Below are 18,366 nucleotides of genomic sequence, written 5' to 3'. Positions count from 1 at the left end.
AACCGCTAAACACTTGCGTTCAATTTAACGCATCCAAACACACACTCATGCCTGACTGACTGATCTTTAGAGACTCCCTCACACCTGGGCCTTCTAATCAAAGCTTTACCGGCAACACCGAGACACAGGGCCCTGCTATGTTCTGAGGATAATGAAACACAGGCAGGAGAAATGAGATGAGGGATGTGTGTATGTGAGCACTAACTCACCCATGACACAACACGTCCATTGAAACACGGTAGTTTGGCGTTGTCATCAGATATCTCTTCCTTCACCACCCTGCAGAGACATAAAGAAACAACAAGTCTATTAAAACATTTCACTAGAATTAAAATATAAAAGAAAGCACTGTGGACCGTTGTCACGGATAACAAAATCCTCTTTAATTTGATTTTGCTTAATCACTTAAACCAATTAAATGGTTTTGTTTGAGAGCCATTATAATGAGAACACACAAAGAAACTGGACTAAAGAAAATGTGAGTTCTGCCTTTTCTATGCAGTTGCTATAGTGATCTAGCTGGTTGCTAGGTTGTTGTTGTGTTCTGTTGACTGCTATGGCATTGCTAGTGGGTTGCTAAGGTGTTATGAGTAGGGATGGGAATTGATAAGATTTTTACGATTCCAATTCCATTTTCGATTCTGCTTAACGATTCGATTCTTTATCGATTCCCTTATCGATTCTCATCTGGAAGAAAAGGGACAACAAATTGTTGATTAGCATAGTTAAACTGTCTCTGTTTGGGGCTTTGTACTTAGGGCAGAGAATCTTTGTCATCTCCCTAGAAAATATATAATGGGAATGAATGAGTCCTGCAGCTTTATTAGACGAGGACATGCTAACGTTGTTGCTGCTGCTGCCGCTGCTGGGTTGAGAACTGTTAGTCCGGAGCGGATCGAAAACGCAACATTCTTTTATTGTTATTGCATGCTGTGTGCGCAAATGTTTTAGCATGTTAGTGGTATTTCCTCCCTTTGAGGAAATATCTACGCTGCGAGTATTGCAAGTTGCCCTATTTTCGTCTTTTTTTGGTGAAATACTACCAGACTTTTGAGCGTTTGTTCCGCTTAGGCGCCAGTGCTTATTGACTGAGCGTAAGCTACGCAATGCGCGTGATGACGTCATTCGTGCCCACTGGAATCGTTAAGGGAATCGTTTGCAAATTTTGCAAACGATTCGATGGAATTGAAACACTGGGAACCGGTTCTCAACAAGAACCGGTTTTCGATTCCCATCCCTAGTTATGAGTGGTTGTTAATGAAAAAAGTTACTGTAGTGTTCTGGCTGGTTACTAAGGATGTGCTATTGTGTTCTGGTGGTTGCTGTGGCATATCTAGGTGATTGCTAGGGTTTACTGAGTGGTTGTTAATGTACATGGATGTTATATTGTTCTGGCCGGTTGCTAAGGATTAGCTATTGTGTTCTGGTGGCTACTATGGTATCTCTAGGTGGTTGCTACGGTTTACTGAGTGGTCGTTAATATACATGGATGTTATATTGTTCTGGCCGGTTGCTAAGTATTAGCTATTGTGTTCTGGTGGTTGCTAGGGTTTACTGAGTGGTCATTAATGTACATGGTTGTTATATTGTTCTGGCTGGTTGCTAAGGACTTGCTATTGTGTTCTGGTGGTTGCTAGGGTGTACTGAGTGGTTGTTAATGTACATGGTTGTTATATTGTTCTGGCTGGTTGTTAAGAACTTGCTATTGTGTTCTGGTGGTTACTATGGCATTGCTAGGTGGTTGCTAAGGTGTACTGAGTGGCTGTTAGCATACACAGCTGCTATATTGTTCTGACTAATTGCTATGGATTTGCTTCTGTGTTCTGTTGGTTGCCATGGCACTGCAAGGGGTTGTTAGCGTACATGGTTGCTATGGAGTTCTAGCTGGTTGCTATGGATTTGTTATTGTATTCTGGTGGTTGCTAAGGTGTCATGAGTGGTTGTTAGTGCAGGTGTTTGCTATGGTGTTCCAGCTGGTTGTTATGGATTTGCTGTTGTATTCTGGTGGTTGCTATGGCACTGCTACGTGGTTGCTAAGGTGTACTGAGTGGCTGTTAGCATACACGGCTGCTATATTGTTTTGGCTAGTTGTTATAGATTTGCTATTGCATTCTGGCGGTTGCTAAAATGTCATGAGAGGTTGTTAGTGCATGTGGTTGCTATGGTGTTCTAGCTGGTTGCTATAGATTTGCAATTGTATTCTGGTGGTTGCTATGGCACTGCTAGGTGGTTGCTTAGGTGTCATTAATGGTTAGTGCAGGTGGTTGCTATGGTGTTCTAGCTGGTTGCTATGGATTTGCTATTGCATTCTGGTTGTTGCTAAGGTGTTATGAGTGGTTGTTAGTGCAAATGGTCGCTATGGTGTTCTAACTGTTTTCTATGGATTTACTGTTGTATTCTGGTGGTTGCTATGGAACTGCTAGGTGATTGCTAAGGTTTCATGAGTGGTTGTTAGTGCAAATGGTTGCTATGGTGTGCTTGCTGGTTGCTATGGATTTGCTATTGTTCTGGTTTGTTGCCAAAACTTCTTCTGGTGGTTTCTAAGGCATTGCTAAGGTGTTCTGAGTGAATAGTGCAAGATGTTGCAATATTGTTCTGGTGGTTGTTATGGCATCAACAGGTGGTTGCTTTACGTTTGCTAAGGTGTTCTGATTGGCTGTTAGCGCATGTGGTGGCTTGTAGCCATAGAATTACTAAGCACTGTGTTCTGGCTGGTGATTTCCATAGGATTGCTAAGCAGTTTTGCTAACTGTGTTCTAGATGGTTCAAGGAGCATTTGCTGTTGTGTTCTGGTGGTTGCTATGGCATCGCTACGTGGTTACTAAGGTGTTCTGTGTGGTTCTATGGTTGCTTTACAATTGCTTAGTTGTTCTTTTTGGTTGTTAATGCAAGCAGTTGCTTAGGATTTGCTATTTTGTCTTTGTGGTTCCTATGCCATCCCTAAGTGGTTTCTATGGTGTTCTACGTTGTTGTTAGTGCAAGTTGTTGCTATAGTGTTCTGGCTGGTTGCCATAGCATTAATAGGCATTGCTTTCTGGCTGGTTATTTATATGGCATTGCTAAGCAGTTTTGCTAACTGAGCCTGGTTGTTGGAGCAGCTACTATTGTGTTATGCTGGTTGCTAGGGCATCGCTAGGTGGTTGCTAAGGTGGCTGTAAGCGTAAACGGTTGCTATTGTGTTCTGGCTGGGGATTTCTAAACATTAGTAGGTGATTGCTATGGGTTTTCTGGGTGGTTGCTTTATGGTTCCTTTCTAGCTCATGTCAAAAGAGGCCATAATAGTAAGGCTTGACTTAGCAAACACCTTAAATAAGTAAAGCAACAATGATCAGCTCCGTTTATAAACGGCCCCTCACACGCAAACAGGTTAATTTAGTCTCCCATAAAATAAACCTCAGAGTCCTTCCCCCTTCCCAGCTGCTCCTTAAAAAGGTGCTGACCCTTCTGACTCCTGTCACCATGGAAACCTTTGTCAAAGAGGAAGAGGGTGAAAGACAGCTGGCTGGAAAAGAATATGAGGTTTGCAGAAACAGACCATGTGATCTATTAATAATAAAAATCTATTGAGTGATCATGATTGCATTCATGCAATATAAATCAAAACCAGGCGGCTATCTTTAATCACACACCAAAACAGTGGTGAGGAAACAGCGGCTGTTAGAACAACAGCAATAAAGAACACAGGACAAGCTCATTGTTTCCCCTACTAACAATGCTTTCTTGTGGTCTTTTTTTTTCATTCGAGCCACTCTTAGCTTTAGATGGCATTTCCATTGACTGTGTTCAGAGCATCTGATACATATTGTGCATAAAAATGGCAACATTTTAGAGATTCAACGAGATTCAGATCTGATCAGACTGCTTCCTTCCCAAGTGTCTAAATGAACATAAAATGAATTCAAACAGATATTATCAAAAAATCTGATGTTTATCTTTTTTACATCCACATTCAGGGCTTTATTTGTGTTATGCATCATCTCTCTTTCTCTTTCTCTCTCTCTCTTCCTGCCAGATGAAGCTGATCTAATGAAACCCTTCAACAGTGAGTGTATCTGCTGAATTCACATCTGTTCAAGTGATGAGTCAGAGCCTCTCAGGCTCAAGATCCCATTCCAACTATGCTTGTCTATATGTCTATATGCGATTTTCCTTTTCCAATACAGCAAAGAGAAAGACGATGCCGTTGAGTTTTTGGAAGTCATAATGGTGGACGCCTCAGAATGCTGCATGTATTATTACAAAGCCTTCTAAATTTTCTTCTGCGCCAAAACGATGATGCCAAAAATGACATCTAGATAGGCAGCATGCTAACTTTTGAAAAGCAGTTGATGAGAGGTCTTTATTGCATATTTTATCCCACAGTATGTAGACTTTGGCATGAGCAATATGATTGACAGCTCTCAGTGAATTCCAATCGGAGCACTTTGTTGTAGAGACCTGCAATCCCGCGGGAGTACCGCGGGACCCGCGGGACCCAACGCAACAGAGTGCGGCGCGGGACAAAACTTGATGGGCGAGTGCGGGTGCGGGCGGGTAGAGCTCGTATGTGTGCGGGACGCGGGAAAATAAAATGATTCGCGGGACTCCCGCAAAATAGAAATATCTAAACATATAATATCTAAAAACAAAAAATTGTTATTCATCTATTGCACAAAAGCAGCAAGAACAACATAAATATGATCAGTAAGCGCAAGAAGAGGCAGTTTCGGTTTAAAACTTGTTTGAAGTGTGAGCAATGTTGCCATCTGCTGATTTCTGGAGCGCAACGCCAATCAGTGGTGTTTAAGTTAAAATCCACTCACTGCTCAAAAGTATTGAACAGTGCTGAATATTGGGTGCTTACAAATTACAACACTCAAAGTGTAGACATGTATGAAAGATTAATTGTGCATAATATCCATTGTGTTATAAGAGCTTTATGAGATGTCAGCTTTAAAGGAGCCTTGTTTGTTTGCATTCTGCCGTAGATGCACGCATAGCTCATGTTTGCTTTTTATTAAGAATAACAGTGGTTTGTGAATGTTGATGCTTAGTCTAAATAACACATATTTTATCCAGAGCGTTTATGCTGGGGTCTAGTGGAACTTACAAGATGTTACAGAACTGTTTCATGTAAATTCAATCGATGTACAGAAAAAATCAATATAGATTAATTTTATGCGGGCTTTTGCGGGCGGGAGCGGGACAAATCATGAATGTCGCGGGCGGGAGCGGGACGAGATAACGTATATTTTTGCGGGAGCGGGCGGGCGCGGGACACAATCTTGCGGGAGCGGGCGGGAGCGGGACTGAAAAATCCGTCCCGCGCAGGTCTCTACTTTGTTGCTTTTAGTGAGCGGATTTCACATTGTTCCACAGCGCAGAGTCTAATCCTGCTTGGGCTATGCAATAAAAACTCAGCAGGGATGGTGACATAAGAGGCTCAATGAGCAGCTCTACTTCTTTTCTTATTCTGTTTTTCTCCTCTGCTTCGCTCATTCCTTTGGCAGCATGAGGTCCCTAAAAGCAGTTTCATCTGAAATCCTCAGCTTGGATAACAGCAAAAATACTGCTTAGATATGAGTTATATTTGTACTTGAATCAACAGTTCAGCAAGAGATACAAATTCATCAATAAGTCAGCTTTGTGTCATTCCAAACCTGTATGAAATACAATAACATTTACTAAAATCATAATAGTAACCAGGTTAAGGTCAAAAATAGGAGTAGGAAGTACTGACAGATGTTTTCTTCCAATTGCGACATTTGAGCGTAACAGATTTATTTCAAAAGAAAAAGTGCAGGATGTTGGACTTGGTTCTAAGCATTAGTTGTTGATTGAGTTGATGTTGAGATGAGGGTGTGGCATGGCATGGCATTTTCACTGGAAAGTCCTGTTATGACATTAAAAAAAAAAAAATGAAACACATGCGGGTGAATTGTTCACAGTAAGATCTATAAATGCATTTGAAAATAGATTGGATGAATTTTTGTATCAATCTCCTGAAGCCATATGTGACCCTGGACCACAAAACCAGTCTTAAGTCGCTGGGGTATATTTGTAGCAATAGCCAAAAATACATTGTATGGGTCAAAATTATTGATTTTTCTTTTATGTCAAAAATCATTAGGAAATTAAGTAAAGATCATGTTCCATGAAGATTTTTTTGTAAAATTCCTACTGTAAACCTATCCAAATGTAATTTTTGATTAGTAATATGCATTGCTAAGAACTTAATTTGGACAACTTTAAAGGTGATTTTCTCAGTATTTTGATCTTTTTGCATCCTTAGATTTCAGATTTTCAAATAGATGTATCTCGGCCAAATATTGTCCTATCCTAACAAACCATACATCAATAGAAAGCTTATTTATTGAGCTTTCATATGATGTATATATCTCAGTTTTGTAAAATTTAACCTTATGACTGGTTTTGTGGTCCAGGGTCACATACGATAGCTTTGAATGAATACAAAAAAAGTGTGAATGAGATCTTAGCTACAGTGGATGCAGGGAATGGCAGTGTGAGCAAAAACATCACGTCATCATTTTAGGGCTGCAACTAACGATTATTTTAATAATCGATTAATCTGTCGATTATTTTTTCGATTAATCGATGAATCGGATAAAAAAAAAACAAGAGATTTACAACCCTTTATTCAAAAACAGAACTAAAATCTTTAGAAAGTGCACGAACATGTTGCTCCTTGAACTGTTATAATAATAATAATAAAATAAAAATGGACTAACACAAAAAACATACACATGCTTTACATCTGCCAAATATATAGACTAAATAAACTAAAATTACTATCCGTCAAGACAGCGGCTTGCTGTGGTGTACATGCTGCATTTCCCATCAAGAAGCCTCTCAAATTAAATTCCTCAGTGCGCATTAAAAAAGTCATGTGACTTTGCACGCTGGAACGGGATAACTTGACTAACTTTCTGCTACATTCATTCTGCCATGGCGGTGTTTAGTGTCCTGCCATCAGCAGCGACCAGCTGGAAGAGTTCCGCATTCAAATGCACGCAAAACTGGCCTCAAAGCCCCAGCAAAAGTAATTACCATGAATGTGTCAAGGCAAAAATTAAGAAAATATTCGAATTACTTATTAATGAACTAGTATTTTCTGATTCAGTGTTGCAAAGATGAAATTGACGATCCTGCCATCTGCTCATTAATGCCTAATGCATCTTTATGGATTAGCTAATGAAAGAGTTTTGTTTTCGATTTTAATTATTTCGTTTTATAGTAAAATAATAATTTAAAGCTTTCTATAGATATTGTGTTTGTGAGGCAATTACCTGGGTTTCGGTTAATTATTGTGAAGCGCTCCTGTTTAAACCAAAGATATCAAGCGTATTCTGTTTGTTTTCTTTAAGAGCACATTTTGTTGATACTGTTAGTACACACAAACTAAGGTAGACCCTTTACAGTTCCGGCCCGGGTGGTAAATTACTCTTACCTTTATGAGCAAAAAAGAAATTCCACATTGCACGTCTCCATGCGCTGCAAAGCGCGCTTCTCTCCGCACAAACTTTGGATTTATATTGATTGAATGATTAAACTAATATTGTGATATGTTTTAAGTTTTTTATATAAATGGATTTTAATTTAAATCGCGATGAATTAAGCAGGCTTTTGATCTGTCTGCCGCTGTTTGTTAGGTATAACTTTAAAAAACAAAAACTTGAATTTAACAAACAAAAAGTGTTCCAAATATATCTCTAAATTAACTTTATAAACTAAAGGAACGAAAATAAATGTAATCACTTTGCTATTAAAATCAGCAGCTGTGTAATGAGGAAGAGAAAGAGAAAAAAAGACAGTCGGACTGGAAATTCAGTCGGCCAAAAATTGATGAGCTGTCGGACATTTTTGCAAGGAATGTTTGTTTAATAACCTTTATAATATTCTTAGGCTACTTTCTTAATTAAATATATTATTTCTTTGATTTATTTTAGCGTTTTTAGGCTGCTTGTTAGCTGACTGAAGTGTAGGCTATATATAAAAAAACAACGTGCCACCGTCACAGCCCTATTCAAAACTGAGACGATTTCACCTCAGCAGAGCTCCTCTTTCTCCTTACGGTTGTGGTATGTTTTCGACACATTATACAGACAGACAGTGTTACAAAAACTATAGAAGTAGTTTTCTCCATCTCCACTATCCAACGACCCGTACACCAGCTGTTTTGCGATCGAGCATTGGCTGCTGTGAAAGTACGCTAGCCAAAGTAGGCTTAAATATCAAACATGTTTGATATAAATCGGGGCAGCATATATATATAATGTAGAAACGGTGCTTTATGCTCAAATGTTCCAGTTTTGCGCATAAGTTAAATTCGCATTTTTGGATGGAAACACAGCTTGTGAGGTGCCGAACTCTGCTGGCATCAGTGCGGGAGAGAGACCGAATGTGTCCACTCCGCTCTGCGCTCAATTTTTTTTAAATATATATAATAACAACCAAATGTCTCTGCGTCGCGCGACACAACGAATCGATTATGAAATTCGTTGCCAACGCTTTTAGTAATCGATTTTTATCGATTTTATCGATTCGTTGTTGCAGCCCTACATCATTTTATACTGTTTATAGTATATATCATGGTAAAACGGTATATTGCAATAAGACGAATAAATAATTTGCACAGGAGACGAGGAGTTGATACTTTTATGATACATTCTTGTCCTTTTTGAAGTTTGCAGGGTCAATTTATACTTGATCTTACTTTATATTAGATGTCTTACTACATGCTTGTGTTCATGTTCTACTGCAGAAAACTTTTGCTAATTTTTTAACAGTCTAATTACACACAGGTAAGTTTTTGGTCACACTTTACTTTATGGTGTCCTTGTTACAGTGTAATTATACAGTTAAGTACTGAGTAATATTAATTAACTACATGGATTAGGGTTAGGATGAGTGCTTGTTTTAAAGGAAGTTGTATGTAATTATGCATAATGTATTGTTAAGACTATAGTACATGCATAGCTACAGGTAGTCCAAAACGCAGCTGCTGGAGTCATTACCAGGTCAAGAAAATATGATTATATTACACCAATTTTACAGTCTCTGCACTGGCTACCTATTAATTTCTGTATCAGTTACAAAACATTTCTAATTACTTATAAGGTCCTTAAAGGAATAGTTCACCCAAAAATGAACATTTGTCGTTTATCTGCTTACCCCCAGGGCATCCAGGATGTAGGTGACTTTGTTTCTTCAGTAGAACGCAAACAAAGATTTTTAACTCAACCCGTTGCAGTCTGTCAGTCATATAATGGCAGTCAATAGGAACCACGACTTTGAGAATCAAAAAAACATACACAGACAAAACCAAATTAAACCCTGTGGCCAGTGACTATACATTGAGGTCTTAACACATGAAACAATCAGTCTGTACAAGAAACTGAACAATATTTATATGATCCACTGCAATGTCCAACTGTCCTGAGCAAGTGACGAAGAGCAAGCAACCATAACTTCAGTTGATCAGGCTCAAAAGTTGGGAGTCATCATGCGCTGGCTGTCGTGAATGCACTTAAGACATTGCAGTGGATCAGAGGTAAAAAATGCTATAAATACTGTTCAGTTTCTTGCACAGACCGATTGTTTTGTGTGTTAGGACCTCAATGTATCGTCACGAGCCGCAGGGTTTAATTTAGTTTTGTCCGTGTATGTTTTTTTTACTCTCAAAGCCATGGATCCCATTCACTGCCATTATATGACTGACAGACTGCAACGGTTTGAGTTTAAAATCTTTGTTTGTGTTCTACTGAAGAAACAAAGTCACCTATATCTTGGATGCCCTGGGGGTAAGCAGATAAACATTGGGTGAACTATCCCTTTAATAGTTTATCTCCTGCATACCTAACTAGTCTTCTATCACGCTACAATCCGACTTGCTTCCTAAAGTTGCAAAACTTTGGACTTTTTGTAGTACCTAGAATAGCAAATTCCACTAAAGGAGGTAGAGCTTTTTCGCATTTGGCTCCTAAACTCTGGAACAGCCTTCCTGATGACGTTCAGGGTTCAGACACCCTCTCTCTGTTTAAAACTAGATTGAAGGAGAAGTTCACTTCTAAATTGAAAATATACCGATAATTTACTCACCCCCTTGTCATCCAAGATGTTCATGTCTTTGTTTCTTCAGTCGTAAAGAAATGATGTTTTTTGAGAAAAACATTTCAGGATTTTTCTCCATATAATGGACTATGGTGTCCGCAAGTTTGAACTGTAGTTTTTATCTAGCGAAACAATTGGTCATTTCTATAAAAAAAATTACAATTTATACCATAGAAGTCCACTATATGAAGAAAAATCCTGAAATGTTTTCCTCAAAAAAACTTTACGACTGACGAAAGAAAGACATGAACATCTTGGATGATAAGGGGCCGAGTACATTATCTATAAATTTTTGTTCTGGAAGTCAACTACTACTTGAAAGACATCTCTTTAGCCAAGCATTCACATAATGTATCTCATAATCTTGTACTTTAGCTATATCTGATTGATATTTTGCAATAAGTTAGACTGCAACATATAATCATTGCTGCAATACTGTTTACTGTCTGTTTAATTACATGTCATTAATTAACAGATTTTGTAATTAGTGTATTGTATGAATACAGTCATATGTGACCCTGGACCACAAAACCAGTCATAAGGGTCAATTTTTCAAAATTGAGATTTGTACATCATCTAAAAAATTGTTTGGACAGGATAATATTTGGCCAAGATACAACTATTTGAAACTCTTCTATTTGAGGATGCAAAAAAATGTAAATATTGAGAAATTGCCTTTAAAGTTGAAATGAATACTATTACTAATCAAAAGTTTGAACATATTTACAGTATGAAATTTACAAAATATCTTAATGGAACATGATCTTTCCTTAATATAAATAATTTTTACCAATACAATGTATTTTCGGCTATTGCTACAAATATACCCGTGCTACTTAAGACTGGCTTTGTTGTCCAGGGTCACATATCGATTTGGAACAACACATTTTTAATAACCTAACATTCATTTAAATTAATAAAATAGTCTATGCTGGGTGCATTACAGATGGACGTCCACACCTTTGTAAAGATCTTCAGATAGATTCATGGCTCTCTGCCTTCCATCCCCACATCCAAACTGTCCCTTGTGACCAAGTCTGATGTGCCTGACAGGAAATCTTGGTTTTATTACAAATGCAAGGGGGTTTCCAACGGATTCAGCCAAAACTCTCCTTCATTTGTAACAAACACTGTTCCTTATACCAACATTTGTGTCTTATATATTTCTCCATTTACTTTAGCAATAAAACATGAAAGCTCTCCAATACTTGCACACACAAACAGAGACCCTTCATTAGACTAGCCCAGTGGAATTGGGGCAGTGTGTGCAGATGGCTCATGTGTGTAGACAGGACCATTGATTTGTAAGCAGAGCTCATCTCTAATGAAGAGGGTTTCCTTCTTCATAGCCCAAGCTGATTAGATTTAGTCTAGAAAACAAGCCTTGACTTCCACAAAAGAAGATGTGGAGGAGGAGAGAGAAAGAATGAAAGAGAAAAGGTCAACAGATGAGAATAAAAAGAGAAAAGGATGCAAGCACTCTCAACGTGCTCCATCCTGTCTTCAGAGACCCAGTCAGACCGTTAGACAATGAGCCAGTGATGCACTGAGACCCACAGAGAACCAAAATACACACAATGCTAATAACCTGGAAATCACACACACATACAATATGCTGATATTGTCCAACACACTTGAAAAACTGTACTCGCACGCGCACTAGGGAGAGGACAAGACTAGAAAATAAAGCAGGGAAAGTAGGTCAGTCTCCTTTAAAGAAACATCACTTCCATCAGAGAGAACAAGTCGGCCCGTGAGTGAAAAGCTCTCTGCTGCTTACGTTTGCCAGACTGACCACTCACACACATTTTATTCAAGACAGAAATTGGAAATCTCAGCTTCTTTATAAAATGAGTTCTTGACCCTGCACACATTATCTCTGTGTAAGACACCCATGATCTGTCTACCACAAAACTCCAAAACAAACATCCAATACTGCAATATGACTGGAGAAATAAGCTATGTAATTGAAATAGAAAAATCCAACAGTGACAAAATAATTAACTTCATAATAAATGTATGGGTCAATATGTGTTTATGTGTTTAACCGATATGTGTTTATCAAGGGCGATGCCGATTATTACAGCTCAGGTAGACCGATAACCGATATTTTGAACCGATATACAGATGAAGTCAAAAGTTTACATACACCTTGCATAATCTGCAAAATGTTTATTATTTTACCAAAATCCAAATCATTTAAAATGTTCTTTTTTATTTAGTACTGACCTGAATAATTTGCTTACATACAGTCCACAAGAGAAAATAATAGTTGAATTTATAAAAAAAAATGACCCTGTTCAAAAGTTTGCATACACTTGATTCTTAATACTGTGTTGTTACCTGAATGATCCACAGCTGTGTTTTTTAGTGATAGTTGTTTATGAGTCCCTTGTTTGTCCTGAACAGTTAAACTGTCTGCTTTTCTTCAGAAAAATCCTTCAGGTCCCACAAATCATCATTTTTGTGCATTTGAACCCTTTCCAACAATGACTGTATGATTTTGAAATCCATCTTTCCACACTAAGGACAACTGAGTGACTCATATGCAACTAGTACAGAAGGTCCAAACACTCATTCTCTAGAAAGAAAACACAATTCATTAAGAGCCCAGGGTTGAAAACTTTTAGAATATGAAGATCAGGGTAAATTTAACATCTTCTGTAGCTTCTGAAGGGCAGTACTAAATGAAAAAATATGATATTTAGGCAAAATAAGAAAGACACACACATCCTCATTCTGTTCAAATGTTTACACCCCAGCTCTTAATGCATCATTTTTCCTTCTGAAGCATCAGAGAGCTTGGGATCAGTAATGCATTGTTTCACTGTAATTTCATATAATATTTCAAATAAAAATGAAATAGTGAATCACCTTCCTTATAGGCAGAAACATACTTTTTGTCCTGATTGATCCCACAAATTATAGCTCAAATTCTCTGAATCTCTATTACTGTTTCACCAGTGAGAGGCTTTCCTCTAGCAGGATGCTCCATCTGTCTGTGAAACCTGTGTGTGTGTGTGTGTGTGTGTGTGTGTGTGTGTGTGTGTGTGTGTGTGTGTTTGTACTATAATGATGATCATGATGCTAATGGCCTTGCTGGCCCTGCAGCTGTTATGAGAGAGACCCAAGAGAGAGGCTGACACACACACACACACACACACACACACACACACACACACACACACACACACACACACACACACACACACACACACACACACACACACAATGCACAGTCGTTCACATTGCTGCCACTAAATGTACACAAGGTCTATCTGAACAAAAACTTTGAGACTTTTAATCTAGTATGCCTGACAAGATCTCTCTTCTCACCAATGTCACCTTCTTAAAGAGCAGTAATTCATACTGTTATATTAGAACAAGTACATTAAACTGAGTCTGACCGCTTCCCTGAAACTGATGACACATCTGCAGTGAGCTCAGCTTCATCATGCTATCCTACAGTACATCATAATGCCACATTCCTGCCACTGGATGAAGTCAGAGTTCAGCAATTCAGTATAATGTCATTAATAATGAGTATGTATACATACGTGACCCTGGACCACAAAACCAGTCGTAAGAGTCTTTTTATTGATATGTATACATCATCTGAAAGCTGAGTGAATAAGCTTTCCATTGATGGTTTGTTTGGATAGAACAATATTTGGAGATAATCTGGAATATGAGGGTGCAAAAAAAAATCTAAATATTAAGAAAAACGCCTTTGAAATTGCCAAATGAAGTTCTTAGCAATGCATTTTGATATATTTACTGTGGGAAATTGCCCAAATATCTGTATGGAGCATGATCTTTATTTTATATCCTAATGATTTTTGTCATAAAACAAAAATAAATAAGTTTGACCCATACAATATATTGTTGGCTATTGCTACTAATATACATGCACTACTTATGACTGGTTTTGTGGTCCAGGGTCACATATGTGTGTTTATATGGAAGGTTAAAAAGTAGACTTACATCTAGCTTCAAATGACCATAAATTACACTCTTACTAAAGCAGGAAGCTGAGATTATTAAAAAAATAAATAAATAAATAAAAAAAAAAATCAGGTGCCATAATGTTTGGCCAGTAGTCATCTAACTCACTTAGTGAAAAGCAGTAAAGTGGATGCTATAGTAGGACTAATGGTGTCTTCGAGTCATGAAGTTCATATTTACGAGTTTGGAAGTCATAATTACGATGCCAGGTGCATTAAGTCACTTTGGTTGGAGCAAGATGGCAATGTAAGATTTTAGATTTTTTAACTGTACTTCTACAAAATAATGCATAAAAAATGTGCATTTTTATTCAATTGATAAAGGTGTGTAAATTGAATCATTATATATTCTATCATAATTTTACAATACTAGCTTGCGCATGAGCTAAATTCATTGAAAAAAGCACATTTACCATCAATACAGAACCTACATTTATTATGTCTGCCATGGTTTCTCAATGACACTCCCACAACTCAAAGTTCAGAGTTTCCCACTTGTAATTACAACTTTGTGGTGACATCCATGTGCATAATAACACAACGCAACCCTTCTAAATATAAAAACCAGTCAAAATAATTAAATATCTAGATCCTGTATACACACTAGACCACATAAGTGATAATGGTCACACTTCTCACTATTAACTATTGGGCTTTCGCTCAGTAAACTCCTAATTTGCTGCTTCTTAATAGTTTGTAAGGCAATTAATTTTAGTCATAAGGCAGGGTTAAGAGATCTAAAATATGGTAATGGTGAATAAGGCATGTGCTATATAAGTACTAATGAACAGCCAATATGCTAGTAATATGCATGCTAATAAACAACTTGTTCATAGTAAGAGTTGGTCTCTAAACTAAGGTGTAAGTGCAATAATATTTAACATTGATATGGCTTAATAGTACTAATTGTTCAGGTTACTTGCTCTAATTAAAATTAATTTAAAAAAAACATGTGACCCTGGACCACAAAACCAGTCATAAGGGTCAATTTTGAGATCTGAAAGCTGAATAAATAAGCTTTCCAGATACAATTATTTGAAATTTAGAAATCTAAGGTGTGCAAAAAAATCTAAATATTGACAAAATCGCCTTTAAAGTTGCTCAAATTAAGTTTTTAGCAATGAATATTACTAATCAAACATTACGTTTTGATATATTTATGGTAGGAAATTTACAAAATATCTTCATTAAACATGATCTTTACTAAAAGGAACACTCCACTTTTTTTGGAAATAGGCTCATTCTCCAACTCCCCCCGAGATAATAAGTTGAGTTTTACCGTTTTGAAATCCATTCAGCCGTTCTCCTGTTCTGGCGACATCACTTTTAGCATAGCTTAGCATAGATCATTGAATCCTATTAGACCAATAGCATTGCGTTCAAAAATGACCAATGAGTTTCGATATTTGTCCTATTTAAAACTTGACTCTTCTGTAGTTCTATCGTGTACTAAGACCAGTGGAAAATGTAAAGATGCGATTTTCTAGGCCGATAAGATTGGGAACTACACTCCCATTCCGGCGTAATAGTCAAGGAAGTTTGCTGCCGTAATATGGCCGAAGCAGGCGGAGTAATATCACACAGCACATCGCAGCACAACGTGACCAACTGCATGCACAGGGAGCGTTCCTCGTTGGAAGTTACCTAGCTGGGAACTAATTTCAGGCGCTGATATTACTGCGCCTTCTGCGTCCATATTACAGCAGCAAACTTCCTTGACTATTACGCCGGAATGGGAGTGTAGTTCCTAATCTTATCGGTCTAGAAAATCGCATCTTTACATTTTCCACCGGTCTTAGTACACAATATAACTACAGAAGAGTCAAGTTTTAAATAGGACAAATATCGAAACTCGTTGGTCATTTTTGAACACAATGCTATTGGTCTAATAGGATTCAATGATCTATGCTAAGCTATGCTAAAAGTGATATCGCCAGAACAGGAGAACGGCTGGATGGATTTCAAAACGGTAAAACTCAACTTATTAACTCGGGGGGAGTTGGAGAATGAGCCTATTTCCAAAAAAAGTGGAGTGTTCCTTTAATATCTTAATGATTTTTGGCATAGATGAAAAATCGATAATTTTGACCCATACAACGTATTTTTGGCTACTGCTACAAATATTCCCGTGCTACTTAAAACTGGTTTTGTGGTCCAGAGTCACATATCAGGATTGGATGATTATTATTAGCATTTACTCTCACAAAAAAAGCAAGTATGCCTTGGTGATAGAGAGACAGTGCCCATTTAAATAAAAAAACAGTGACTTCTGCAATGATTTTTCAAAGTTGCAACGATTATTGGAGTATGTTTCAGAAGAAAATACTATTTCAGTTTTTCTACTTCAAAAATCCACATTTAATTCAATGTGTTACTTGCTTTTTCCTTTCCTTTAATTGTGAAAATTACTATCAATTTTAAAAATTATTATTTCTACACCAAAATTATTTTCAGTGTATTTACAAACAAACAACGTGAATTATCATAATGTGTTAAATCTTGCTATTCAAATGGTCTTCTTGTATTTATAAGAGATGTGTGGGAATGTAATTTCTTCAATCAAAAATAAAACCAGTTGTACCTGACAATCATTAGGTTAAAACCTAATCATACAGTACATGCTGTAATGTACAACCTTTACCTACAACTTATTACTGTCACTCCCACTAACCTTTCACTATAGTTTGCCTCTTGTTCCAGGTCACTGAGATGAATTCAGCTAATGTTTGGATTTGAAAGCATGTGCAGCGTAATGGGCATGGATCAAGCGGGCCTGTTTTGCATCATGGCATGGCAGTGGAGAGTCTGGAAGTGATTATGCCACAGGGTACGGAACAATGGCTGGCTGTTCACCTTGATGAGCTGGTTTGGACAGTACACTGATACAAACAAGCAACGTGGACAGAAAAAAATGTGTTAGGAGGGTCCTCTTTTGCAGGTGGTGTGTACACGGAGAGGTTTGTGTAGCTTGGCGTCTAAAGGAAAACCTTCTGGCATGCCAAGAAAAGCAAACAAAAAGCAGATCGCATGGACTTGAATTTCGCAACTTGACACTGTTCTTTGTGGCTTAACAGTGACTGAGGAAATCTGCTCAGAGGATCAGTGCGCACGATTCCCGAGCGGTCCGGTGTTTCTAAGTCAGCATTCCAGACCTCAGCCGCATGCGTTGGGAGGTGCGCAACAGCACTAAAGTGCACTTTACCGCTCATAAACACCGGGATGACTGCTGCACTACTGGGGGTGGTGACACAGCAAAGTCATTTTTTAACTCCTCCATCTAAACACACAGCCTGCTGCTTTATAAACACAGTAGCATTGAAACAACACCATGTTAATAATCACTGGCAGGATACCACACTTTTTGACCAATGAATTGACATGGCTTTTCCGATCGTCAGTTATTAATAAATGTGACCCTGGACCACAAAACCAGTCATAAGGGTCAAAAAATTGAGATAAATCATCTGAAAGTTGAATAAATAAACTTTACATTGATGTATGGTTTGTTAGGATAGGACAACATTTGGCAGAGAAACAACTATTTGAATATCTGGAATCTGAGGGTGCAAAAAAATCAAAATATTGAGAAAATCGCCTTTAAAGTTGTCCAAATTAAGTTCTTAGAAATGCATATTAATAATCAAAAAATAAGTTTTAATATATTCCCAGAAGGATATTTACAAAATATCTTCATGGAACATGATCTTTACTTAATATCCAAATGATTTAGACTATTGCTTCAAATACCCCCGTGCAACTGGTTTTGTGGTCCAGGGTCACAAATGTCTTAATAAATAAATGTTCATGACTTTTTCATTACTTTTTGGGGGTTTTGTAATTTTAATGGCTTTTCCAGACATGGAAATCACAATTTTAAAATTCCCTGACATTTTAAAGACTGTGGGAACTCTGAATTTGTAGCTGGTCTTGAGTTAGGACAGATATACAGGAATGAACTGGTTTTATTGTTTAAAGTATAGCTGTGTGTAAATCATGTGCAAATCAGATAGTGTGTTACTAGTTGAATACGATGAGTCTGTAAGATTATTTCAAACCCAAGGTCAGCTCTTATTGGATTTACTACGTTAAATCTAATAAGTCAGATTTACTAACTTCTTTATTCTTTTCTAGTAAATAAAACATTTAAATCTTTTTTGGAATAAACAGGTGTCCTCACAAAAAGCAATTTTTATATTTGCACATTAACTACATATAATCACTATAGAAATGTCATAACTATTTTCATAATTTC

At 37.5% G+C, this 18,366-nt stretch overlaps 1 protein-coding gene across 1 annotated transcript in view; it reads right to left on the bottom strand.

Annotated features, from left to right (window-relative positions):
• dvl3b (dishevelled segment polarity protein 3b) overlaps nucleotides 1-18,366 on the bottom strand; it is a 68,751-nt gene that overhangs the window by 49,065 nt on the left and 1,320 nt on the right. The window contains exon 2 of the mRNA XM_073850316.1: nucleotides 210-279. Within this exon, the coding sequence (XP_073706417.1) occupies nucleotides 210-279 (70 nt within the window). The remainder of the gene's footprint in view (nucleotides 1-209; nucleotides 280-18,366) is intronic.

The sequence above is a fragment of the Garra rufa genome, chromosome 11 (assembly GCF_049309525.1).
Source record: "Garra rufa chromosome 11, GarRuf1.0, whole genome shotgun sequence".
Lineage (NCBI taxonomy): Eukaryota > Metazoa > Chordata > Actinopteri > Cypriniformes > Cyprinidae > Garra > Garra rufa.
The sequence above is the reverse complement of the archived record's forward strand: the minus strand, read 5'-3'. Positions and strand labels throughout refer to the sequence as shown.